Consider the following 24,914-nt stretch of genomic DNA (forward strand, 5'->3'; position numbering starts at 1 on the left):
TGTTGCTCTGGGGGTGGTTATTTCAATGTAGGAACCACCTGCCAACCAAAAGCCCTACAGAGCCAGGGGTCTTGCCTACTTTCCTGAAATATGGGCAGGTGCCATACTGGGCAATATGTGGCATGTCAAAGAGCCTTGTGAGGCTCCCAAGTCATTGGGTTCACTGCCCTACACCATAGCTACAGACAGTCTCCCCCAAAGGTTTCAAATTCACACAGAACTTTAAAAGCACTGGGAGGGGGAAATAATTAAAAAAAACCCCAGGGTTTTACTCCCTTACTGATACAGACTCTGCAGCTACCATCTTTTTTAACAAAACAAGAAAAGATATGAATCGCTTCTGTGTATTTCCTCTTATTCCACCCTCCTGTTGTAAATTGCTCAATAATATTGAGTGCTTGTGCAGAAAGCTGCCAAAAGATCTAAGGCAGGATGCAAAGTCATATTGTCAATTTTTAAGCAGGGCTTAACGGCCAGGGCAATCAGTGCCAGTTCTGCGCCATGGCCAGGTTAAGGGCTAAGATTGATGCCATGCCACAAACAGATTTTTTGGGTGGATGTTAACCCAGTTTTGTCCAGTCCATGAAAGCTGAGCTACAGAAAACGTTTCCTGTCTTTCATGGGCTTATTGACCCTCTGGTGTTTTAGCTCAATAGCAGCAACCACACAGTATTATAAGCATGTTATTTTTCTTGTTATTTAAGACTCAGGTTGTATCCTTGTATGCGTAGCTACTGGCCCAAGCATCATTTCTCTGTGCTCCTTTAAACTTGTAACTCATCTCCCCACCCACCCGGCCTTGCAGTAATTCAAGAAACATTTTTTTAAAAAATTCTAAATTGCCAGCAATAGACAGTGTAATAGTAGTGGGGCTACAGTCTGATGTGGACCCACCCAGATAAAGTGTTCCTGTTTTTCCTTTGTACTTGAGCCATGTCACTGTGAGGTTTTCAGCACCTTTTGTCAATTAAAGTAGAAATTAATAGTTATGCACTTCTAATATTACCTTTATACAATGAACATCCATCTAATACTATCTTCCAAACAGTCTCTCTAATACCATCTTCCAAACGTGAACTGGGTAGGCTCTGTATGTTACACATAATTTTGTTTTTCTCAAATGATCTTTAGTTACAGACCAGGGATAAGCTTTTTCCAAGGGGTTCCGCGTTACTAAAAACGTCACCACCGCTTCAGTTGCAGAGATGGTGCTGGTTGTGAATCTATGCACGACGAACGATAGATTTCGAGAAAGCAATGAAGAAAATAAGATCGGGGATACCGGAGCCCCCCGCGGCCGGGGATGGGGAAGCTCGCCTGACACCGAGACGTAACAGTACAGCTAGCGCATTGTTACAGCCACCTTTTTAAAGCGGATGGAGCGAGAGGATGCATAGCTACGCACTCAGCCGCTATATAAGGCTGGAAGAGGCGGTCCTAGATCCTCTCCTGACTGTGCCGCGATCTCTTTCTGTAGAGACCAGGCTGTGCTCCAGGCCGATCTCCCGCTGTCCATCAAAGTAAGTAGGGTCCCCTGGGCTTTTGGAAAAGTGAGGCGGTTTGGCCAAAACACATGCTTTTGCCTGCCCCGCCAGGGTGCTGCTAGCTGAAAAAGGTCGCGGGAGGGAGGGAAAAGAGGAGCATTTGCTTCCCGCTGCCATGTGCCCCGGATCCATAGCGGGGAGACCCAGGGACCCTAAATACTTGGCTCTGAGTATTTCTCGCCCTGCGCTATTCCAAGGATCGGCGCCCAAGTTTGACCTCAAACGTCGGTGCTCGGATATTTGTGTGTGGGGTGGCGAATCGGGCCAGTTCGGATTCCGGCCTAGTCGGGCCTAATGCAAGGCTGCCGGCCCGCACACGTGCAGGAGTCCTCCGTCGCGTCCCTGTGTCTGCGAGTCAGATTGAGTCGGGAGGCTGTTGGCCGTAGCCTTCATTTTGTTCTCCGACATCTTCCAATGAGATCCGTCTTTTCTTTCTCCTGCCTGGGCCTTGTGCTGGATTTTCTGGCTTGGCAGACTACGACGAGCTTTGTGTTCAAACGGATCAAGGCGCTGGAAAGCATGTTGTGCAAGCGATTCGCTACTCAATAAGACAGCCGCTGAGTGGGCAGAGTTTCGACATCCTTGCATTTAAGAGAGTTTATTCTAAACAGTAGCTACTGCAAAGGGCGGTGACTTTTACTTCAAATATAACGATGACCTTTTTAAAAATTTAAAGTCTTGTGTTGGCATGTTGTAAAATTGGGTCGCCAATTCTTCTGGGCATTTCCTTTTTAAACATGACTCAGTCTGCAGTTAACTACTGCTCGTTTATGTAATAGCCTTAAAATACGATTGGCATTACAAAGCAAGTACCATGCTCTGATGACTTAACATTCTGCAGCTCTGATTTTCTGCATCCTTGATGATCCTTATGATAAAACCCAGCATCAAGATTTGCCCAAAGACACATTGTTAATCCAAGTGGCAGCTGGGCAGCCTGAAGTTCTACTTTATCAGAGCTGGTCCAAGCAGGTAGTATGTACTGTTTCAAACTGCAGGAAGCAGATGGCACATTTTATTGCCCCCCATGCAGATAAAAAATGAGCACATTAAGGAGAAGGTTTGCATCCTAACCAATCACATTCTGAGCTAGTTTTCCACTTATAGGAGATTGAAAAGGATTGAAAAATGCAAACCCTCACCTGTGCTTTGAAATAGTACAGTCCAGCCTAGCTAGTGCTGCACAGCACTTTGCCATCTCGTTACTCCTTCATAATGCTGCCTGTCTAGACTGGCCTCAGTTCTGTAACAGAGTTGCACCAGTGACTTGAGCTGTGAACCTGGAGGTACTTGACACAGATATTTATCTTTGTAACATGGGTATGATATTACCAATTTACCGTATAGGTTGTTCTAAATATAGACAAACAGTGGAGATCCATAATTCATCTTGCTTCCCTCACCACAGTGCAGGTGTGTGTGGCAGGAGTGCTATGGGCATTCTTAAGCCATCATTTTCTTCTGATCTAGCAAAGGTTGCTTCTACACAGAGGTTTTGCTCTGGTCTGATATCAAGCCTGGAACAGGTTTATTTGGCTCATCCATATGATTTATTTTGAAATTAGTAATTGTTGTATTGCTATAAGGTGCCAAGGCAATATAGCAGTTGCCATTAAAAATGGTCTTTGTGGAGAAATGACAAAGACAAATTGCTAAGGCAAGGAAAAGTACAGAGAAAACTACTGAGTGGATGCTCTGTTACCACTGAGAATTCCTCAGGTATTGAGAGCTATATAAAAAACTATTGCCTTGTAGAAGCTGCCTTACACCACTCCAGGAGCTGTTTGCATAAGAGTTTGGTGTCTGTACAGCGCCTGCATTGAATTGCAGCTGGGGGAGATTTGTTTATAATGGTGTAAGTGCAACATGTTGTTAATGATGTATCAGTCCAGAAGAGCTTGGAAAGCATTAATATCTTGAATTGTCTTCTAGATGCCTGAAGAAATCCAGCATGGCGAAGAAGATGTGGAGACCTTTGCCTTCCAGGCAGAGATTGCTCAGCTCATGTCCCTGATAATCAACACATTCTACTCCAACAAGGAAATCTTTATGCGGGAGATAATTTCCAATGCTTCTGATGTGAGTGGCGGGGAGGGGGAGGGATATGCTTACAGAAAGTCTCCTAGCAGAATGGCAATTACCTGGCAAAACTAGCTGCACTTGTAATAGCAGGGTATGAACCCAATTTTCCATCCTTCACTGAGATGTTCAGTCCTTAGGAAAGGTCTCCAGCTTGTTGGGACTCAACAAAGAAACCTGTTGTGCTGAGAGGGGCTTGTCATTAGTTGAGAGCCAGTTTGGTGTAGTGGTGAAGTGTGCGGACTCTTATCTGAGAGAACTGGGTTTGATTCCCCACTCCTCCACTTGCAGCTGTTGGAATGGCCTTGGGTTAGCCATAGCTCTGGCAGAGATTGTCCTTGAATGGGCAGCTGCTGTGAGAGTCTTCTGAGCCCCACCCACCTCGCAGGGTCTTGTTGCAGAGGAAAATAAAGGAGATTGTGAGCCGCTCTGAGATTCAGAGTGGAGAATGGGATATAAATCCAATATCATCACTTCAGACAAATCCTGCTGAATCAGGCCAAGAGGTTTGCAAGTTGAGTATTCCATTTCTATCAGCACTAGGCCAGATGCATCTAGGAAGCTCACCAGCTGGCCATGAAGGCAATCCTACCCCCAGTATCTGGTGTTTAAAGTTATACTGCCTCTGAACCTGTAGGTTCTGCTTGTGACTAATAACTATTGATAGAATATCTATGGTTTTATTTAATCCCTTTAAAAAGCCATTTGATGTTTTTATCATATTTTAGGAAAGTAAATGGTACAAGAAAAGCATGTATTGTATAAAGAACTATTTTGTCTGGCTGTAGTCTATTTCCAATAAATATTGGTGGGTGACCGGGAACTCTAGAGCAGAAAAATCTCTCTCTATTGCCCTAAGATGTTATTTCTTTCTGAACTGCTCTTGCTGCCTTAAGAGCCCTTCTGAAGAAACAGAAGTATGGTATCCTGACTGAAAATGAGTAAAGAACCCTTCATTTACCTGTCTTTTCTGTCTTTTAGGCACTGGACAAAATCCGCTATGAGAGTCTGACAGACCCATCAAAGCTGGAAAGTGGCAAGGAACTGAAGATAGATATCATCCCCAATCCCCATGACCGCACCCTCACTCTGGTGGACACTGGCATTGGAATGACAAAGGCAGATCTGGTCAACAATCTGGGCACCATTGCCAAGTCTGGCACTAAAGCCTTCATGGAAGCCCTGCAGGTGGGCATCTAGCATCCAGAGCACTGGGATTCTTCTTTAAGTTACATAGTCTGTGCTGATCAGAATACCTGTCAGCATGTAATGCCTTGTTATAATCATAGGTTATACTTTGACACACAAAGTCTCTTCAGCAACAAATGGACTACTTTGTTAATCCTGAAGAGCTGTTTATGCCACTAGCAGGAAGTGGCAGAGGGGCATGGGTGTCTAGGGAGACAAGAACACCAAAGAGTGGAAGAAAATGTGAGAGGTTTGATGTCTCAAGCAAAGTGATACAATGGGCATAGAAATACAGACTTGAGGGAAGAATGGTTGCAAGAGGCAGGGAATTGAAACAGAAGGGAGTGATGTAAAAATGTCAGATGCTGGTCTAGTGCAGGAGTGGCCAAACTTGCTTAATGTAAGAGCCACATAGAATAAATGCCAGATGTTTCTGAGCTGCAAGACATGAATGTAGATGTTTGAAGCAAAGAAGGAAGGAAGGCAAATAGATGGAGAAAGGAGAAGGGATGGAGAGGTGGAAAGAAAGTAACGTTAACTTCAAATGCATTCTCCAAGTTGCTGGCTGGCTTGGCAAAATGATTTAAAGTGAGAAATGCCTTCTCCAAGCCAGCTGACGGGGCAGTAGGGCTTCAAGAGCCACTCAATATGTGTAAAAGCCACATGTTCCCGAGCTGCAGTTTGGCCACCCCTGGTCTAGTGGCATGATGGGATAGTGAAACAAACTAATCTGCAGGACAGAGGCATGCCAAAATTTCAAGTTCCTCTGAAGTAATCAACCGGGTAGCTGCCTGTAGGTCTTTTGTATCTATCCAGTGCATTTTTATCATTCCTTTCCTCCCAAGAATCTCAGTGTGGTATCTGTGGCTCACTCTTTCTTCCCATTTTTATCCTCACAACAATCCTGTTAAGAAGGTTAGGTTGGAAAAGAGTGAATGGCCAAAGGTAAGTTTAATGGCCATTTGAAACTGAGTGTCCTAGGTACTACTGAAACACTGACCAATGCACAGACTCTTTCTCAGTACAATGTGTTGGAAACCCAAGAGGTATAGAGTGGTTTCCATAAGTGTTGTGCTTTCAAACAAACAAACAACAAACGCTCACTGGATTCTGTGAAAAATAGGATCATCCTGGAAATTATGCTGAGCCTTCATTCCACAACTCTGAGTTAGGCCTTGTCCACCCATTTGGAAGTACACTTTTGTAGTCTTCAGAGAATAGCCATGTTGGTCTCCAGTAGAAGAGCTAGTTTTGAGTCCAGGAGCATCTAAGACCAGCAAGATTTTCAGGGAATAAGCTTTCGAGAGCCAAAGCTTCCTTAGTCAGGTATCTGACAAAGAGAGGTTTGACTTGCAAATGCTTATACCCTGACAGTCTTGTTGGTCTCTTAAGGTGCTCTTCATAGTCTTGGGGGCTAGAAACCTGCTTTGTTGGGAAGGGATGATACATTCTTGGTATCCTGAATTCTGTATTCAGTATAAATTTCAATTTTGTCACAGAATTGACAATTTTTGACAAAATTGACATGCATATTATTCTGTTCCTGTGTGTTGCCTTATTTCTTCCTTGCTAGAGGAATCTCTTTTCCTGGCCATTCAGAAATCTTCTATGCTTGCACTCCAGTGGTAATATATAAGATGACTCATCATCGTTTCCACACATCTCACCTCTTCTTTTCCTTCTAAAGGCTGGTGCAGACATCTCCATGATTGGGCAGTTTGGCGTTGGTTTCTACTCTGCTTATCTTGTGGCTGAGAAAGTTGTAGTCATCACCAAGCACAACGATGATGAACAATATGCTTGGGAGTCCTCTGCAGGGGGCTCTTTCACAGTTAGAGCTGATCATGGTATGTGTTGCCTCCAGTGTCATCTGCTATCATCTGCAATCCAAGGGGAATGCTGTTAAGTTGAAAAGTGTTTGATAAATTTAATAAATGGATTTTCATCCTTCCACACTGGTCAGAAGTAGTAGGTAAAACTGGCAGTCCTGTGCATGGCTGGGTGGAGCTATCAAAAAACTGTACTAATCTCCATTTCAACCAGTAACTTTAGGTGAGGGACTAACCAGTGAGAAAGACAGCCACTTCCTCTTCATTCCTGGAAGCTTTTTCAGGAGTAGTCAAATGGTCCAGAGGTTGAGATATCAAGGATAGCATGTCAGTGTATACTGCCCCTCCCGCCTGTGCTACATGGAGAGGGCTCCCTGCATCTTTGTTGGGATTCTCTGCCTTTGTATTGTCTGGAAATGCTGACATAAAATGACATCCATAACTCCAGTTGGTTTAATATAAAGGTTCATCTGAGTTGAAAGCTTCTCTCAGCCATAGTAAGCAGCTATTGGATAGTTATCACTCTTTGCAGGCTGGCATGAAGAGGTGCTATGAAAAGAGAGAGCCAGTGTGGAAGGATGAAAATCCAAGCTCTGACTTGTACTGACGAATTTGTGTCCAGTGGATATCTCACTGAACTAGCAATCCTGGCCTTATTCAGAGTCTATAACCAGTGCTGTGCAGTGTCATCAGCTGGTATAACTACTTTGCTCTTGCTCTGTATTTTAGGTGAGCCCATTGGCCGTGGCACCAAAGTGATCTTGTATCTGAAGGAGGATCAGACTGAGTACCTGGAGGAACGCCGTATCAAGGAAGTGGTGAAGAAGCACTCCCAGTTCATTGGTTACCCCATCACCCTCTATGTATGTATGCAAGAGGTGTTCCAGTTAAGCATGATATTAATCCTCACAGCTCCTACCCTGTGATAACCCTTTCAGAATCTAGTAGAGCCCAGACTCTACCTGACTTCTGAGGATTGAAGGCTCATTTCACTCAAAATGTCCTTTTCCAGTGCCTCACTGTTTTCATATGAGAAAATATTGCTAAATCATCATTTTTCATGTACATTCAGACCCATCTTTAAAGTTTTTTTTTTTAATTTCACTTAATGCCAGATTTTTGTTAAGTCATCCTTTAGTTCTGGAATGTTAGATTTCCAGTGTCTGGCAGAGACCTATCTTTTCCTGCCATCAACTGGTGAGTTACTGAAAATCTTTTATATACTATTCCCTAATAAGATACCAAGGCTGCTTTTTCAACAAAGTAAATCTCAAAGAATGCATGAGAAATCAGTTTTAATTAATGGGAGTCTTATTTGAGCCTGAAGTTTGTTTGCTTTTTGTTCCAACAAGTCACAGCTGACTTATGGTGACCCTGTAGGGTTTTCAAGGCAAGAGATGTTCAGCTGTGGTTTGCTATAGCCTGCCTCTGCAACATGCCCCTGGTATTCCTTGGAGATCTCCCATTCAATATTAACCAGGGCTGACCCTGCTTCACTTCTGAGATCTGATGAGATTGAGCTAGCCCGGTCAAGGCAGAGCCCAAAGTACCAATAAAAAAACAAGGCATGTTTTAGGGATCTGTTGTGCTGTTCAGTCCACTATCACTGAGGCTTTGGTTAATTGTGCTGCGTTTCTGCATTGTGTGTTGGGGTGACCCTCACAAGAGGCTTCCTGGCATGTTTCAGCATGAGTCACTGCTCTGGATTTTTCTTCCTCCAGTTCAAAGGTGCACCCAGTAAGTGTTCCATGTTGAAACAGATCGCTGGACTTCCGTAAGGATACATAATTATTCTCTTGGACACTCTAAACTGTTTTAGGTATAAAAGTATACATTGCATTCTTAATTGATGGAAATGACATGCTTTTCCTGTCAGAAATTTGAGGAAACACTACACTGTAAAATGAGATACCAAGAGATAAATAGCAACGGGGAACCACAGTCTAAAAGTTGCACAAGCAAGACAGTAAGGACCATGGGAGACAAAACATTACAATTAATATAATTCCAGAAATAAATACAAAATATCAGAAAGTTCAACAATAACCCAACTGGTATAGTAAGACACAGTGTAGCAAATTAGTTTAAACAGTCCAAAAAGTCAGGTACTGGTAGCAATCAAGTGACTATGTTTCTTTCAGATGTACCCCAAGACTTCAACAGACCAGGATACATGCATCCAAAAAACTCAGAACGAGGACCACAATCCCAACGATCATTTTGGATTCTTTGTTTCTCAAGAGCTCTAATCTGGCATACATAGTCTCTGTAGTAGAAAGATCCACAGGAGAACAATAAAACCTTCTCACAATACATGGATAGCAACTGCTCATTTCCAAACGGAGCCTACTGGAAATGAGCAGTTGCTGTCCATGTATTGTGAAAAGGCTTTACTATTCCACTGTGAATCTTTCTACTAGAGAGACTATATATGCCAGACCAGAGATCTTGAGAAAGAAAGAATCCAAAATGATCGTTGGGATTGTGGTCCTCGCTCTGGGTTTTTTGGATGCAAGTCTCCTGGTTTGTTGAAGTCTTGGGGTACCTAAAAGAAACATAGTCACATGATTGTTACCAGTACCTAGGACATTACTTTATGAAGACTTTATCTTTGATGGTTGGAGTAGACACCTTAGAAGACATTTTAACTTTTTGGACTGTTTACATTAATTTGCTACACTGTGTCTTACTATACCAGTTGGTTATTGTTGAACTTTCTGATATTTTGTATTTTTTTCTGGAATTATATTCATTGTAATTTTTGTCCTTGCTGTCTTGCTTGTGGAGTAACATACAGTATCTGTGTGTCCTGTGGTGGGCTCCACACTTCAGGTCATGGTAGTCTTGACCACATTCTATAAGGCAGAGCACTAACCAAATTTTAGATTGTAACGGAGTTTAAGTCACTGGGAATTCACCTAGCACAAAGAGTAGAATGGTAATATTGTCTGAAGTGGAGGGTGCATATCTCTACGTGAGCTCATGTAGATGAGCAGTGTACATGGGACAGTGGGTGAGATGGGAAATATGGCTCAGCACAGGTGATTCATGTCCTTGACTGCTGAGAAACATTCAGTAACATGTTTTCCTTCTTGCAGCTGGAGAAGGAGCGTGAGAAGGAGATCAGTGATGATGAGGCAGAGGAGGAAAAAGCTGAGAAGGAGGATGAGGAGGCCACTCCTAAGGATGAGGAGAAACCAAAGATTGAAGATGTGGGTTCAGATGAGGAGGAAGAAGGTGGCAAGAGCAAGAAGAAGACCAAGAAAATCAAGGAGAAGTACATTGATCAGGAGGAGCTGAACAAGACCAAGCCCATCTGGACTCGAAACCCTGATGACATCACCCAGGAGGAGTATGGCGAGTTTTATAAGAGCCTCACCAATGACTGGGAAGACCACCTTGCTGTCAAGGTGAGATTCAGTTTGTGTGTGTGCACTGGCCCCTAAGGTCCATAAAATGGCAAAGGAGGTCAGGTGACAGCTGTTTGTAGTAATGGAGAATTCTTAAAGATGGGTAGTTATAGGATGCAATTTTAGGGCTGAAGTGTGACTTGTGATACCCTGCTGGAATATATGGTCCACTGGCATGTGCTGCTGGGCTTCTTAAGGGCTGCTAATGCCATACCTGAGAAGGGGCCCTGTGCTAGTCACTAGCTACCTAGTGAAGAAGAGTGGAGCACATCTCTTGTCTTTTTTCATAGTATGCAGCTATTAAAGGCACTGAATTGCTTGGATTTTGGTTTCTGGCTTTTTCTTGGTTCTGTCCATGTCCCCCAAATCTTTCTTTCAAGCAAGAACATTGGGGAATATTTTAAAGTATTTCTAGGTGTTAATTAAGCACTTCATGAGTAGATCGTATGGGCAGCTGATGTATTTATCTCTGCTCAGCACTACTAGTTTGCTAATTACTAGGCCTAAAGCAGGCTGTGTAAAGTTATGCAGGGGGCTAGGGTAAAGGTGAAGGGTACTTTGAGAGTGGAAGTAATAAACTGGTTAAAACACTAATGAGAAAAATTACCTGTGGAGTTTTTTGCTGCTTTTAGAGATTTTAAAAGAACAGATAAGATGAATTCTTTGTATGGTACCAAAAAATCCCAGTACAGACTCTGGAGTTTCCTTCTCTTAAAAGCCCAGCCATGAATATTCTTCCAGTCCCTGCAGAAGCCTTTGTTTAGTATCTTGCCACCTGCTTGTAAAGGAGCAGGCCTGTTGGAAGACTGCCAGTTGCTCACTCTTTCCTCTGCTGTTTTCAAACTTCACAGCACTTCTCAGTGGAGGGACAGTTGGAATTTCGGGCACTTCTTTTCATCCCCCGCCGGGCTCCATTTGACCTCTTTGAAAACAAGAAGAAAAAGAATAACATCAAGCTCTATGTCCGGCGAGTCTTCATTATGGACAGCTGTGATGAACTCATCCCAGAATACCTGAGTAAGTGTCTTGTCCATATCTAGTTAGATTCCTCAAGGAAAGATCAGTTCTGGGTGTTTGTTTTCTCCATCTTTATATAATCCCTGTATCCAAGCTCAGAGAGACATATCTCCAAGCTAGCCTCTGTAAAAAAGTATAGAGCTTGAATATGGCATCGGATTTTGCCAGCTCTTGTATTGACTTGCATTTCTGATTTAATGTATTTTACATTTTAATGCAGACTTCATCCGGGGTGTTGTGGATTCAGAGGATCTTCCCCTGAACATCTCTCGTGAGATGCTGCAGCAGAGCAAGATTCTCAAAGTGATTCGCAAAAACATTGTCAAGAAATGCCTGGAGCTTTTTGCTGAGCTGGCAGAGGACAAAGAGAACTACAAGAAATTCTATGAGGCCTTCTCCAAAAACCTCAAGGTGAGAAGCTGCTCAGTCCTGCCTTTTTCAAAATCTTGGTAGTCATTTATTTTCAAAAAAGAAAAGACTTAATGATTGTGGAAAGGCTAGAAATCCTGCACACCATAGCATTTAGCTCTGAAATGTAAGGGAGGTTGAATGGGCCTCAACAATCTTATTTCCAGGAGTGGCATTTAAGTAATGTCCTTTTGAAGTGGGGTGGGGGGTATAAAACAAAACTCCAGTCCCTTCATATGGAAGGTAAAGCTAGGATCTTGGGCGGAAGTTGTTATATTAAGATGCGGTGCTTTCTTTGAAAAAAATAATATATTGAGCCCTTTAGGGCCAAGAGTTTTTTTTTTTCTTTATGGCTGTCATTGATTCTTCTAGAGCCCTGGAAACAGGACAGTCTATAAACCCAAGTAGATGCATATCAAAACTCTTTTGTCCTCAGCTGGGGATTCATGAGGACTCAACTAACAGGAAACGCCTGTCAGAGCTGTTGCGCTACCACACATCCCACTCTGGCGATGAGATGACTTCCCTCTCAGAGTATGTGTCCCGTATGAAGGACAACCAGAAGAGCATCTACTACATTACAGGTGATTGAGTCTTCCTGGACAGGACAGGACTATCAGGTCCTGTTGCCTTGTGGGGGACTGTTTGGAGCTGGAAGCTTATTGGTCTTAGTAGGCTGAAATTTATTCCTGTCAACTTGACACCTGTCTGTTTGGTTCATACAGTGACTTCCCTAGAAACTGTGGCCCTGTTCACACAGCGTGTTGAGTCCGTGTTAAACTGACCCGGTTCTTTTCCGAATATCTTTGTTCCGGATATTATCGATCAGACTGCCATACTGCAATTTGAATAACTCCGTGGTGAAACCGTCTTCTGCCGTCCACACGACGGCACCATGCAGTTCTTTTTTCTCCACTTTTATGCGCATGCGTGCATTACGCGCATAGGTTAAAACAGTATGTGGTTTTGCAGTTATGTGCACATCACTAAGTAGTAAAAAAAAATGGCAGCTGTAAACCGAATGTCTGAGGCTCCTTTTGCTCTGGGACAGCCTTCAGACATCCGGAAGCTGGTCGAGAACTATCCAGATGGGGAAACTATGAGGTAAAACCGGAGAACTCAAACACTGCAAAGGAGCAGGTAGCAAAATACTCCGGTTCCGAGAAGGATTTGAGGGTGGGGGGGGGGTGGTTACTATGAGTTAATACCGGGAGGCAGATGTTGCTATCTGATCAGCCACTTTTAATCCGGTATGAAACAGCAGTGACAACTGATTATACTGTGCGTCTGAACAGCCCCTGTGTTTTTGGTCAACTTTCCGCAGCAGGTGGTCCTCCAGCTTCACCAGCATGGTTCTTGGATCAGTTCATAGTAGAGAGGGGGGAAGCAAGCTTGATGCTTTAAGAGATCAAAAACTGAAAATAAGCAATTTCCAACAGAGTATTGAAAAGCTGGAACACTTCTTAGTATTTTCAGATGTTTGTCTCCATCCCTCTTCTACACTTCTGCTGTCCTTTCTCCCATTCCAAATTTTTGAGTCTCAGTCCTCATTTTTCACAATTTCATGATACATTTGAAACACAGTTCAGATCTCTTCTGTAGCTTAATTCACGCAATTTATGTAGATGTTTATATGCATACTAGTAAATGAAGCATACATTCTGCAAGCCTAGATCTGTTTCAAACATTCTGCCCATACTCATGGTTTGTTTGCTTGTTCTGTGCAGGAATTCTGGCCTGTCTTGCAAATCGGAAATAGTGCTGTAAGTTTTGTCTTGTCAGGTGCAAGGTGCAAAGGCATCTTAATTTTGTAACTGTGCTAGTAATCAGTGACCAGATTACATGAGTATCAAATTTCAGCAGTCTGTGTGGCCTTGGAAGTACTGTAATCATTTGACGGTATATTCCTTCCTTGCCCAGTTCCTCATAAGAGACTTCCAAATATTTCACTTTTAAGACCTTTCCAATAATTAACATGTTTTGGACCACATGTACCAGATTCTGGCCACTACCCTTTAGGATAACATTTTTTAGTTCTGTTTTGCAGGAGAAATGTATAAATATACCATTTTCCAGGTTAGTAGAAAAATGGTAGTTGGAACAATGATCTATAGATTAGAGCCTGCTCAAGATTCCATCTCAGGTGGATACAGGCTTAGCATCTTGGCAGGAACAACTAGAGCCTTCTCAGTAGTTTCCCTAGGATTATGAAATCCTCCCCCCCCACCCCGAACATTCATATCTCCCCTTGTTTACCTCTTTTCAGAGGAAGATATAGTCTCCTTCTTCACTGGGTATTCATAAGAACATAAAAGAAGCCATGTTGGATCAGGCCAATGGCCCATCCAGTCCAACACTCTGTGTCACACAGTGGCCAAAAAACCCACGTGCCATCAGGAGGTTCACAAGTGGTCCTTCCACTTTGCGTCCCCCACCCAAGCACCTAGAATACAGAGCATCACTGCCCCAGACAGTTCAAATTGTACTGTGTCCAATCCAACACTCTGTGTCACACAGTGGCCAAAAAACCCACGTGCCATCAGGAGGTTCACAAGGGGTCCTTCCACTTTGCCCCCCCAAGCACCAAGAATACAGAGCATCACTGCCCCAGACAGTTCCAATTGTAGTGTGTCCAATCCAACACTCTGTGTCACACGGTGGCCAAAAAACCCACGTGCCATCAGGAGGTTCACAAGTGGTCCTTCCACTTTGCCCCCCCAAGCACCAAGAATACAGAGCATCACTGTCCCAGACAGTTCCAATTGTACTGTGTCCAATCCAACACTCTGTGTCACACAGTGGCCAAAAAACCCACGTGCCATCAGGAGGTTCACAAGTGGTCCTTCCACTTTGCGCCCCCCCAAGCACCAATAATACAGATCATCACTGCCCCAGACAGTTCCAATTATACTGCGTCCAGTCCAACACTCTGTGTCACACGGTGGCCAAAAAACCCAAGTGCCATCAGTAGGTCCACCAGTGGGGCCAGAAGTCCTTCCACTTTGCCCCCTCCAAGCACCTAGAATACAGAACATCACTGCCCCAGATAGTTCCAATAATATGCTGTGGCTAATAGCCACTGATGGAACTCTGCTCCATATTCCTATCCAATCCCCTCTTGAAGCTGTCTATGCTTGTAGCCGCCACCTCCTGTGGCAGGGAATTCCACATGTTAATCACCCTTTGGGTGAAGAAGTACTTCCTTTTATCTGTTCTAACCCGACTGCTCAGCAATTTAATTGAGTGCCCACGAGTTCTTGTATTGTGAGAAAGGGAGAAAAGTACTTCTCTACTTTCTCTATCCCATGCATAATCTTGTAAACTCTATCATGTCTCCCTGCAGTCAACGTTTCTCCAAGCCAAAGATTCCCAAGCGTTTTAACCTTTCTTCATACGGAAAGCGTTCCAAACCTTTAATCATTCTAGTTGCCCTTTTCTGGACTTTTTCCAAATGCTATAATATCCTTTTTGAGGTGTGGTGACCAGAATTGTACACAGTACTCCAAATGAGACCACACCATCAATTTATACAGGGGCATTATGATACTGGCTGATTTGTTTTCAGTTCCCTTCCTAATAATTCCCAGCATGGCGTTGGCCTTTTTTATTGCAATCGCACACTGTCTTGACATTTTCGTGAGTTATCTACGACCCCAAGATCTTTCTCTTGGTCAGTCTCTGCCAGTTCACACCCTATCAACTTGTATTTGTAGCTGGGATTTTTGGCCCCAATGTGCATTACTTAGCCACATTGAACCTCATCCGGCACGTTGACACCCACTCACCCAGCCTCAACGGATCCCTTTGGAGTGCCTCACAATCCTCTCTGGTTCTCACCACCCTGAACAATTTAGTGTCATCTGCAAACTTGGCCACTTCACTGCTTACTCCCAACTCCAATTCAGTACTGGAGTTAAAGACTTTTTCTACCATTTCTGACTTTAATGATGATTTTATTGCTTGTGCTGCCAGACTCATTGAAAGCTGCATAGTACAGATTTTGTAAAACAGTAGACTAATAATTATACATGTCAAATGTGTAGAATGGACCTCAACAATCTTATATCCAGGGATGATGTTTAAGTAATGCCCTTTTGAAGTGGGGTGGGGGGGGTATAAAGTGTCCAGCCTATGGGCCAGCCCAGCCCACCCAGGGCTTTAATCGGCCCCTTGAGACTCTTTTCTCCTTTCTCCTGCACTTCCTGTCCTTACTATTTGACGCTCCGAGGCTGACAAAGTTCCCTGCTCTTTCAGTTCCCTGCCTTTTCTGCCTTGTCTTTGCAGGCTGCAGCAGGAAGCAAAATTGCAAGGAAAATGTGGAATGGATTTTCCATTAAGATCTCTGTACCCAGATAGATAAGACCCAGGGACCTTAATGGAAAATCATTCCACATTCCCCCTGCAACTTTGTGCTGCAATGTGTTTCAGCGGTGTAGAGATCAGTTTCACTTTCAGTGCTCCTATGTAGACAGCTGAAGCTAATGCTTCCTGGAGTTGTGTCCTTGCAAATAAAGGGTTGATGGTTTGAGCCAGCTTGTCTCTGCTAAAGGGACGTGACCTAGTGAGAACGCTAACTTGGGAACCCCACAGTCAAAGGGGTCGATATTACACTGAAGAGCCATTGCCAATCTTAGTAGACCATTTGGGGGGTTTAGGGTGGAGAAGAGAAGCTTACAAAGCCATTTCATTGTTTTTCCAGGCTCAGAGCATTTTATATTTTTAATTTCTGCTGTGAGCCTTGTGAACCTTTTGATGTTTTATTTTTAAAATTGCATTACTAAATCCCACTATTCCCCCATCTTTCCATTTTGTAAGAGTTTCAAGCATGTTTGTATTTTAAGTTAAAACATAATATCTTTAACTGTGTTTGTCTGTGTCCTTTATAAAGTTTATATCACTGCTACCTCACATTACATTTTATGACACAAATGGCCCAGCCCTCCAGAGTCCCATTTGTGCCAGATCCGGCCCTCCTAACAAATGAGTTTGACACCCCTGCTCTAACTCATTGAAAAGTATGTACTCTGGCAGTCTGAATATTCTGTGAACAAGTGAATGCTTCCATCAGTGAGCCCTGAGCATTTTTCATGTTATTAATGGCTGATTGGATGGTTCATGCTAAGCATCATAGACGCAGAAAACTCAGGTCACCCACAGACCAAGTAGAGGTTTTACACATTTGGAAGACTTTTCAGGAATGCAGTGAGTTAGGATTTGGGATTAATTTACAGAAGGAAACAGCCAGAATGTCTTCATGGACACTAAAGATGCTCCTGCAGACATGGCATGTTGGGTCAGTCAAGTAGCCAGTTCAAGAGCAAGAGTTTAAGAATCCTGCAGGAGGTGTTTGCAGGGGAAGGATTTCCAAATCCGTTAGCTTCAACCACCACCACTACCCTACAGTGAAGTCATTCTGTCTCTGTGTTTTCTAAATAAACACTTCCTCTTTATGGTGCAGGTGAAAGCAAGGAGCAGGTGGCCAATTCTGCCTTTGTGGAACGTGTGAGAAAACGTGGATTTGAGGTGGTATACATGACAGAACCCATTGATGAATATAGTGTCCAGCAACTTAAAGAATTTGATGGGAAGACCCTGGTATCTGTCACCAAGGAAGGACTGGAACTGCCAGAGGATGAGGACGAGAAGAAGAAGATGGAGGAAAGCAAGGCCAAGTTTGAGAACCTTTGCAAACTCATGAAGGAAATCTTAGAAAAGAAGGTTGAGAAGGTAAGCCACTTTGTGACCTTCAGTATTTGTGGTGGTAGAAGGTGGTTAGGTCACAGGCAACTTATGGTGACCCCTATGCTTATTATTTTAAGTCAACAGAGGTGGTGGGCCACTGCTTGCCTCTGCGTAGCAACTCTGTACCTTGCTTGGTGGTCTCGCTTCCGAGTACTAACCAGGGCCGACCCTACTTAGGTTCTGAGACTTGACAACATCAGGCTAGCATGGGTCTATCAGGTCAGGGCACATACCTATACTCTTACCATATAGTGTCAAGGCTTCATCTACCTGTATTTTTTAAAAACATCCCTTTTTATGTTTCTCTAGGTAACTGTTTCAAACCGACTGGTCTCTTCCCCCTGCTGTATTGTCACCAGCACCTATGGCTGGACAGCCAATATGGAACGTATTATGAAGGCCCAGGCTTTGCGAGACAACTCCACCATGGGCTACATGATGGCCAAGAAGCACCTGGAGATCAATCCTGAACATCCTATTGTAGAGACCCTGCGGCAGAAGGCTGAGGCAGACAAGAATGACAAGGCTGTCAAGGACCTGGTGGTGCTCCTCTTTGAGACAGCTCTGCTTTCTTCTGGCTTTTCCCTGGAGGATCCACAGACTCACTCCAACCGTATTTATAGGATGATCAAGCTGGGGTTAGGTGAGTTTCGGAGTATGATCTTGCTTTCTTTTTCATTAGAGACAGAATCTTGCTAATTGTTCTTCAGACTTTGTGGTTGGTCTTGATGTGTTCAGACCATGAGCAGGTTCAGTGCCTGGTGTATACAGCCAGTTCTCCCTCTTAATGTGTACTTACTGTACTAACCAACAGGTGGAGACCTGTCCCTGGCACTGTGACTTTGCAGCTGGAGCCAGGGAGCACAGCAGCAAGAAAGATCTATTTGATGTGCTAGCTGCTGGCAGAAGAGTGTGAAATGCTTCTATCTCAGTCACTAGAAGCAGAATCCTGGACTGAGTGACTCCTGCAGCTTTCTCTGTTCTACTACACTTCACACTCCTGTCTGACACAAGTATTCAGATGCCCAGGAGTATCTGAATGAGGTTCCAGCCTGTATTACCAGCAGACAAAGTTCTGTAAAGCAAACATAGGATACTAAGAATGAACCAGGAAGTTTGTTTCCAAAGTAGCCTCAAACAGTAACTCAGTATGTGTATAACAATCCACTGTTCCATTTTAACACTCTACACAATTTGAGGATAATATTAACCTACTTAACCTACAGGTAGTTGTAAGGACCGCTAAGCTTCCTGTATGATTCAGGATGAAATACTTCAAAGTATTCCATGTGATTTTAAAAACTGAAGACCTATTCTTGTGCTGTCCCCCCCACAGGAACTTATTAGGCCAGTAGTCTATTCACTTTTTCTTCTACTAGTTACACATGTAAGCTTTACTAAGACTGTTTCTAACCCAAACTATGCCTTTACTCAATCCTTCCAACCCTAGGTATTGATGAAGAAGAAGTGGCTGCTGAAGAGCCCAGTGCTGCTGTCTCTGAAGAGATCCCTCCACTAGAAGGAGATGAAGATGCATCCCGCATGGAGGAAGTGGATTAAAGGGAATGCCACTCTTCCTTCTGACCTGCCCCATCCTTCCCCCGCAGTCTCCTTGCTTGGGAGGCCTGGCTCTTGCAGTGCTGATGGCACTCCTCAATGTGATTTCTTACTTTCTTTATCATCAGTAGCCAGTGTGGTAAGGGAACTCAACTGTCATCAGGCTTGTCTTTCAGCTTATTCAGAAATAGGGGAAGGGGGCTAGCACGCTGGCTCTGGTTTTTCCACCACGATGGTTTTATCCTATTTTTGCTGGGCCCCCAATTGTCCATCTCTCCCTCCCCACTTCCTGAGATGAACAGAGCAAATGTCCTTCCTAGTCACAGAGCACTGAGTTGGCTCCTTCCATCTAGCCCTCATTGCTGCCCTTTGTAATCAGAGAGCAGGGACTTGTAATCTTGTTGGCTGTTTGTATTTGGTTTTTGTTTTACCGGAATTAAAATAAATAATGTGGTTTACAATGAAGTGGTGGTTTGTTTACTTCAAGCAGCAGCATGTCTTTATAATCAAAGGTGAGCATGTAACCAGACATGCAGGTCAGGCGTTCTGCTCTAGAGTGCACATGCTGGCACTGTAGCAAAGTTACAAGGGAAAACAGTGTGCAATAGTATTTCGTATTAACTGAAATGCTGAGGAAAAGCCTGCCTGTCCTGCTGTTTGTATAACTTGATAGGCCAACTATGGTAAATGAGAAAAAAATGCACCCAGTAACCATACATTTCCCATCCTCTGCTCTATATTGTCTGTTTGCAGTCAAATGGCTTATTCTGAATTCTGTTGGTTTTATAGAAGCCATGTAGCTAGTTACCAACAGCACAGTATTTATTTATTTGCTGCTGCCGCCACCGCTTTAGCATGAATGGCATCCTTAAAATATTAGTTCAGAATTACCCCGATGCACCTTTCATACTATACCTGCCTAATGCCCTGAAACGTCACACAAGCATAATGGCTTAAGTCTTCAAGAACAAGCTAGTACCAGCAGCTCGAGTGAAACTACTCATGTTAAGAACTCTGAAACCACTTGTAAGTCACCAAGGAGACTGAAAGAGTGCATCTTTCACTAGCAAAATATTCATTTGCTTTGAAGAATGGAGGTGGGATGTTTTCAGTTTTTCCAGGTTATTCAATGTGATTATCTCCCATCATGAAAATGCACAAAGAATTAACTTCTCTCCCAGGACCAAAATTCATACACAATTTGGCCCTCAGGCCCCATTTTCAATGGAATTTAGTCCAACTGAACACACACTACCCTTCCTTCAAGAAATGTATATAGGCATTAGCATTGACTAATGCAAGTGACTCAGTTTCCTGAATTAATTGCACCAGTTTATGGCACCAAATTACCCAGGTGTATAAAGATCAGTATATTTGTGCTGTGCTTAAACTATTCTTTCTACCTGTTAGATTAATACTTGAAACACTTCAAATCCTACAACGTGCCAGTTGTCATGTCTGCATATTATATTTTGAACCCATGGGTTTTCTAGCCAAAGCAATCTGTAGTCCCTTTTTGTCTTCTTTCTAGAAACTACCATAAGGAACTTTTCAGTCACAAGGCTTCTTTCCAACTTAGTACTTACCAGTCTTTCCCATATTTTTGCCCACAAGCTTGGTTATTTCTAAAACAGCACAAAAGGCCCATTTGCATTTGGAGATGGAACAGCAGACTTGAACAAAACCATGTCTTGCAACTGTCACACTTTGAACACCCTTTAAACTGCCTTGGTTCATCAAGGTCTGTGTTGTTTACTCAGACTGGCAATAGCTCTCTTGTCTCAGAGATCTTTCACCTCCCCTTTTAACTGGAGATGCTGGGGATTGAAGCTGGGACTTTCAACATGCCAAGCAGCGGAGTTTCCACTGAATAACAGACTCTCTCCCTTTGGCTTGGTGCAAAAATGGTGCTTTTTCTTCATGAAGCCTGCTCCAAACTCACCCCACATACTTACCTCTGGACGAGTCACAACACCAAGACAAGAGGGTCAGAATACAACCTCCACTAGCATTTCCAATTGTGATGTCTTACCCTGTGGCTGCAGAAACTCATTCTCCATACTATTCAATCAGCCTGCAAAGCAACCTTTTGACACACAGGACAGTCATAAAGCCCAATTGTGAATGGAAACAATAAACACTGCATATTAAAATGTAAATCAATTGATATATATTTGGAAATTTAGTTCCCCCCCCACCCCCACCCCGGATTGTAAATCTTGGCAACAGGTAAAATGGTAAAACCACCAAAGGAATATGAAGTCAAGGCATAGTAGTCAATGGGAGAGGTACAGAGTTGTGCAGGGCATTGAAGCGCTACCTTTCAAGCAGTGAGAACTCTATGCCTACCACTGGTTCAAGTCTTCACTAGGTAACACCAACACCCTTCTAATTAGTTCTTGGCTATGACAGCCTTGCATTTTTTTTTACAGGTCAGGATGTAAAATACTGTGCTAAATTAACACATGTAAAAGTCTTTCTCATCATCTTGAAAGGTGAAATGAACTACAGAATCTGGAGGCTGATCTCTTATCCACCTTCCCTCTTGGACCCACTGAAAGATACAAAACAGGCTTCCTGCCTGCAGCATCTTTTAAATTTAATAAAAAGGAGATAAGTTGTGTTTCAAAAGTACCAAAAAAACCCTTTCCCTTTACAATTCAGCTTGGCATTAAGAGGGTAAAATTCAGGCTTCCTAAGCAGAGCCAGTGACATCAGCTCTAACCGTGCATCCCGAGCAATCACATGTGAAGAGGACAATACAGTCCAGTTTCTGCATCACAAGGAAATTGCCTCAAAGTACCCTGCCCCATGCCTCCTGGAAAGAGGGCAGGGACACTAGGCAATGTTAAGTAATCCAGGCAGCCCAGGACAAGCCCTTCCGCCACTGCTGCTTCAAACACAGCTGGTTCCCCCTATAAACAGTGCGCCCCAGAACTTTATTCTGCAAGGGATTCTGCAGCACACTCAACATTTGCGGGGGAACTAGATACACTGGAAGCAGAATTCAAACCTAGATGCACACACTGCTTCCAGCTATTATCAGTCCCAATGTGAACCAAGTGTGTGCCAGAGTCCCTTCCAAAGATGAAGAGGGACAAAAAAGCACATTGTCTATGCATAGGGATGCCTTCCTTCCACACTAACCTGCAAGAAGCAGTTTAAAAACAAAAGCTAAAAACCAAACACCTCAAGCTAGCTCTGAAAAGCGATGTTTCAAGAAGGCAATTATTTGTGCTTTTCTAAACTGTATGTAGCAACTATATATCCCAGGAAAGTACATAGTGTCCCAAGAATAGTCTCAAAAGGGTTGGGATTGTAGTCCAATGAGAAGAGAGGATATTCTATAAGACGCCTAGCAAAACAAGCAAGAACCAAAAGACATTGGGGAATGGCACACAGCTGGAAAAAGTTCAACAGTGAGGCAAAAGAACGCATGAGTGGGGTACTCCAAGCCTGAAAGGAGGAAGCTCTGATTCAAGAGGGGCTCTTACACAGCAGGACCATTCTGAAGTCCAAAGCCTCCTCCAGTCTCCTGTTTTCTTGTAGAAGAGGCTGGAATTTGCAACACCACCCTGGTTTCCCCTTCCACCATCAGATGGTTTTTTGGGGGGCGGAGTTAGAATATTTAAAAGTGTTAAATGCTGTTCTGAGATGATAAGCAGAAGGGGACACTGCAGCAAAGGGCAAGAAAGCTCCAATGTACTTCCTTCATAAATACTCCTTTTCCAAAGAAAGGGGCTGCAGAAGAAACCTAAAGTATTATTAACCTCTAGTCTCACTCAGAAGAGCATTGCCCCAGCAGGCTTAAAATGTTCAGACAGTAAGGCAACAGGAGGAAAGGTCCCTTCACTTCCTCCAAGTGCTTAAGAGTTTGGTGATGGCCCCAGAGGGAAGGGGGCTATCTCTGCCTTGCAGCCCCTAAACTTTTTGCACTGTGGTTTCAACTGGCAGCTTCTTTGCTCGCTTCTTCATGCGGCTGCGGGCATAGACACGGAGGAAAAGTGCTATGAAGACCACAGCTACCCCTAGCCCGCCCACCACAGTGACTGCATGGCCATAGATGAGACAGGAGAGCAGGATGGCGAAGGCTTGCCGCAACGTCATGATGATGGTGAAAACAGCTGCCCCAAACTGATTGATGGTATAGAAGATAAACAGCTGCCCAAAGGCTGAGCACACTGACAGAAGCACGGCATGAGCAGCAAACTCAGAGTGACGGGCCATGAAGCGTACTGACTCCAGTAAGGCGCCCTGCTCTAGCAGTGAGCCCACGGTGAAGAGGCATGAGAACACATTCACCCCAAACATCATTTGTACTGAGGACATCTTGTAGGTGAAGAGCGCATCCTGCCAGTTAGAGGTGAAGCTGTCAAAGACAATATAGCCCGCCAGGAGGATCACACCAGAAAAGGTGGTGACAGTAGAGAGATGCTTGTCGTGTGTGCTGGAGAGCAAGAACATGCTGACCCCTACAGAGATAAGTGCTGCTGTCAGGTACTCCCAGTATTCGTAGCTTTTGCGTGACACCAACTTTCCCATCAGCATGACTGGAATCACCTTGGAGGCTTTGGCCAGCACCTGGGTGGGGAAGCTGATGTACTTGAGTGCCTCATACTGGCACCAACTGCTGAGGATGTTGGAGAGGGAGGCAAAGGAATACTTGTACATGGGAGCACCATGGCGGGGCTGCTTGGTCAGGGCACAGTACAGGCCAGCTACAGTGCAGGCAAGGATCCGGTTCATGAAGACAAGGAATTGAGAATCCTTGAACTTCTCGCCAGGATCTGACTCAGTTGCTCCATATGTTCTGGTCATTACACGTTCCTGAAGGACACCCCATGTCAAGTAAGACATCTGCAGGGCAAGAGGAAAAAAATAAGTTCAGGAAAGCAAAAACAACCATGACACACAGGAAGATGGAGAACTTGACCAGTAGGAACTTTCTAGCTCTTCTGAGAACTGTCAACCAGGAAAGCTGACAAAAAGCTTTTCCTAAGCATATTTATTTATTTTAATTTATTTTATCAAATTTATATCCCGCCCTCCCCTAACCGGCTCACTCAAAGATATCCATAAGGTAACCAAGAGACCAACCCAGCCAGTACATTTCATCCCAAACACACATAGTACTTTATATACTAGATACTACCTGCTGTTATCTGAAGAGATTGGAAGGAGACAGAGAATCCAGGACTGCTGTAATTCTAAACTTGCTAAACTATGCCTACCCCAGTGCCTTGATTCTAATTTTGGGACAATATCTATTTTAAAAGTCTAGTTATAAACCACCCAAAATCTTATCCATCTCCTGCAGAAACAGTTATAAGGCAAAACACACATACAAAGTTTCCAGAGCACCAGCCACTAACAGAGGGGAACTATTTATCTTTCTAAAGCATGAGAAATCTCTCATCTAACTGAACCTGAAGTTCTGATATTGATTTAGAAATTACTGGTATATGTGTGAAAGATCAAGTGATGCACTTTAAACATTCTTTACCATCAAAGCACTTTAACTATTAGCACTTTATTCTTATTATCATCTAACCTAACTGCCCTATTACTGACGTGCGATTCATGTTTTAGCTGCTAAATTTAATTGAACCTATTGTATTAGTGGTTGATTGATGTTGGGGTGAATAATCTGGGGGAATTAAATTTGGGTTTAATTTATTATTGAATTAATTAGCTATTAAGATAATTGATTAGTATTGGCTGATTAAGTTTGGAGTGCAAATTAACGAAGTGGGAGGGGATTTAGAACTTAATTAGCTTTAAGGGATAACTTGATTAGCTAATTGACAAACAGATTAGATTAAAGGGTTTCAGAATTAATAATTTAGGGGAGGTTAATTGGCAGGGTTGATAGAGTGATGGGGGGGGGGCTCTGAGTTTGCAAGGGCAGCAGCGGCAGAGACAAGAACTGGAATACAGGATTATAATAGGGCATCCTATATTGGTCTGAGGTGACTGTGGAGACCAGTTGGGAGAGATTACCGGCCTGGGGATTCCAGTACTCCTGGGGAGGGGAAGATATGATGGTGGGAACACACATAAATGTAATGAAAGGCAGCTGAGACGTGTGAGTGCTCGGCCCCCTTCTAGTCTGTGTCCCATCCCAATGGTGACAGGGGGTG

The 24,914-nt window shown here is 43.6% G+C and overlaps 2 protein-coding genes across 2 annotated transcripts in view; one reads left to right on the plus strand and one right to left on the minus strand.

Annotated features, from left to right (window-relative positions):
* Window positions 1-1,366: 1,366 nt before the first annotated feature.
* HSP90AB1 (heat shock protein 90 alpha family class B member 1) lies at window positions 1,367-19,239 on the plus strand. The gene is made up of 12 exons (XM_060244736.1): window positions 1,367-1,520; window positions 3,477-3,623; window positions 4,605-4,811; window positions 6,499-6,658; window positions 7,370-7,503; window positions 9,739-10,050; window positions 10,902-11,067; window positions 11,288-11,478; window positions 11,912-12,059; window positions 16,934-17,202; window positions 17,527-17,860; window positions 18,668-19,239. Exons 2-12 carry the CDS (start codon window positions 3,477-3,479, stop codon window positions 18,775-18,777), a joined length of 2,178 nt encoding a protein of 725 aa, XP_060100719.1. The 5' UTR covers window positions 1,367-1,520; the 3' UTR covers window positions 18,778-19,239.
* Window positions 19,240-20,921: 1,682 nt separating this feature from the next.
* SLC35B2 (solute carrier family 35 member B2) overlaps window positions 20,922-24,914 on the minus strand; it is a 35,258-nt gene continuing 31,265 nt past the window's right edge. The window contains exon 4 of the mRNA XM_060244832.1: window positions 20,922-23,631. Within this exon, the coding sequence (XP_060100815.1) occupies window positions 22,696-23,631 (936 nt within the window). The 3' untranslated portion in view covers window positions 20,922-22,695. The remainder of the gene's footprint in view (window positions 23,632-24,914) is intronic.

Source organism: Heteronotia binoei, chromosome 1 (assembly GCF_032191835.1).
Source record: "Heteronotia binoei isolate CCM8104 ecotype False Entrance Well chromosome 1, APGP_CSIRO_Hbin_v1, whole genome shotgun sequence".
Taxonomy (NCBI): domain Eukaryota; kingdom Metazoa; phylum Chordata; class Lepidosauria; order Squamata; family Gekkonidae; genus Heteronotia; species Heteronotia binoei.

Coding starts and splice junctions, on each gene's coding strand:
- HSP90AB1 (XM_060244736.1), top strand. CDS start 3,477: ATGCCTGAAGAAATCCAGCATGGCGAAGAAGATGTGGAGACCTTTGCC. Junction 3,624..4,604: donor TAATTTCCAATGCTTCTGAT/GTGAGTGGCGGG, acceptor TCTGTCTTTTAG/GCACTGGACAAAATCCGCTA. Junction 17,861..18,667: donor GATGATCAAGCTGGGGTTAG/GTGAGTTTCGGA, acceptor TTCCAACCCTAG/GTATTGATGAAGAAGAAGTG.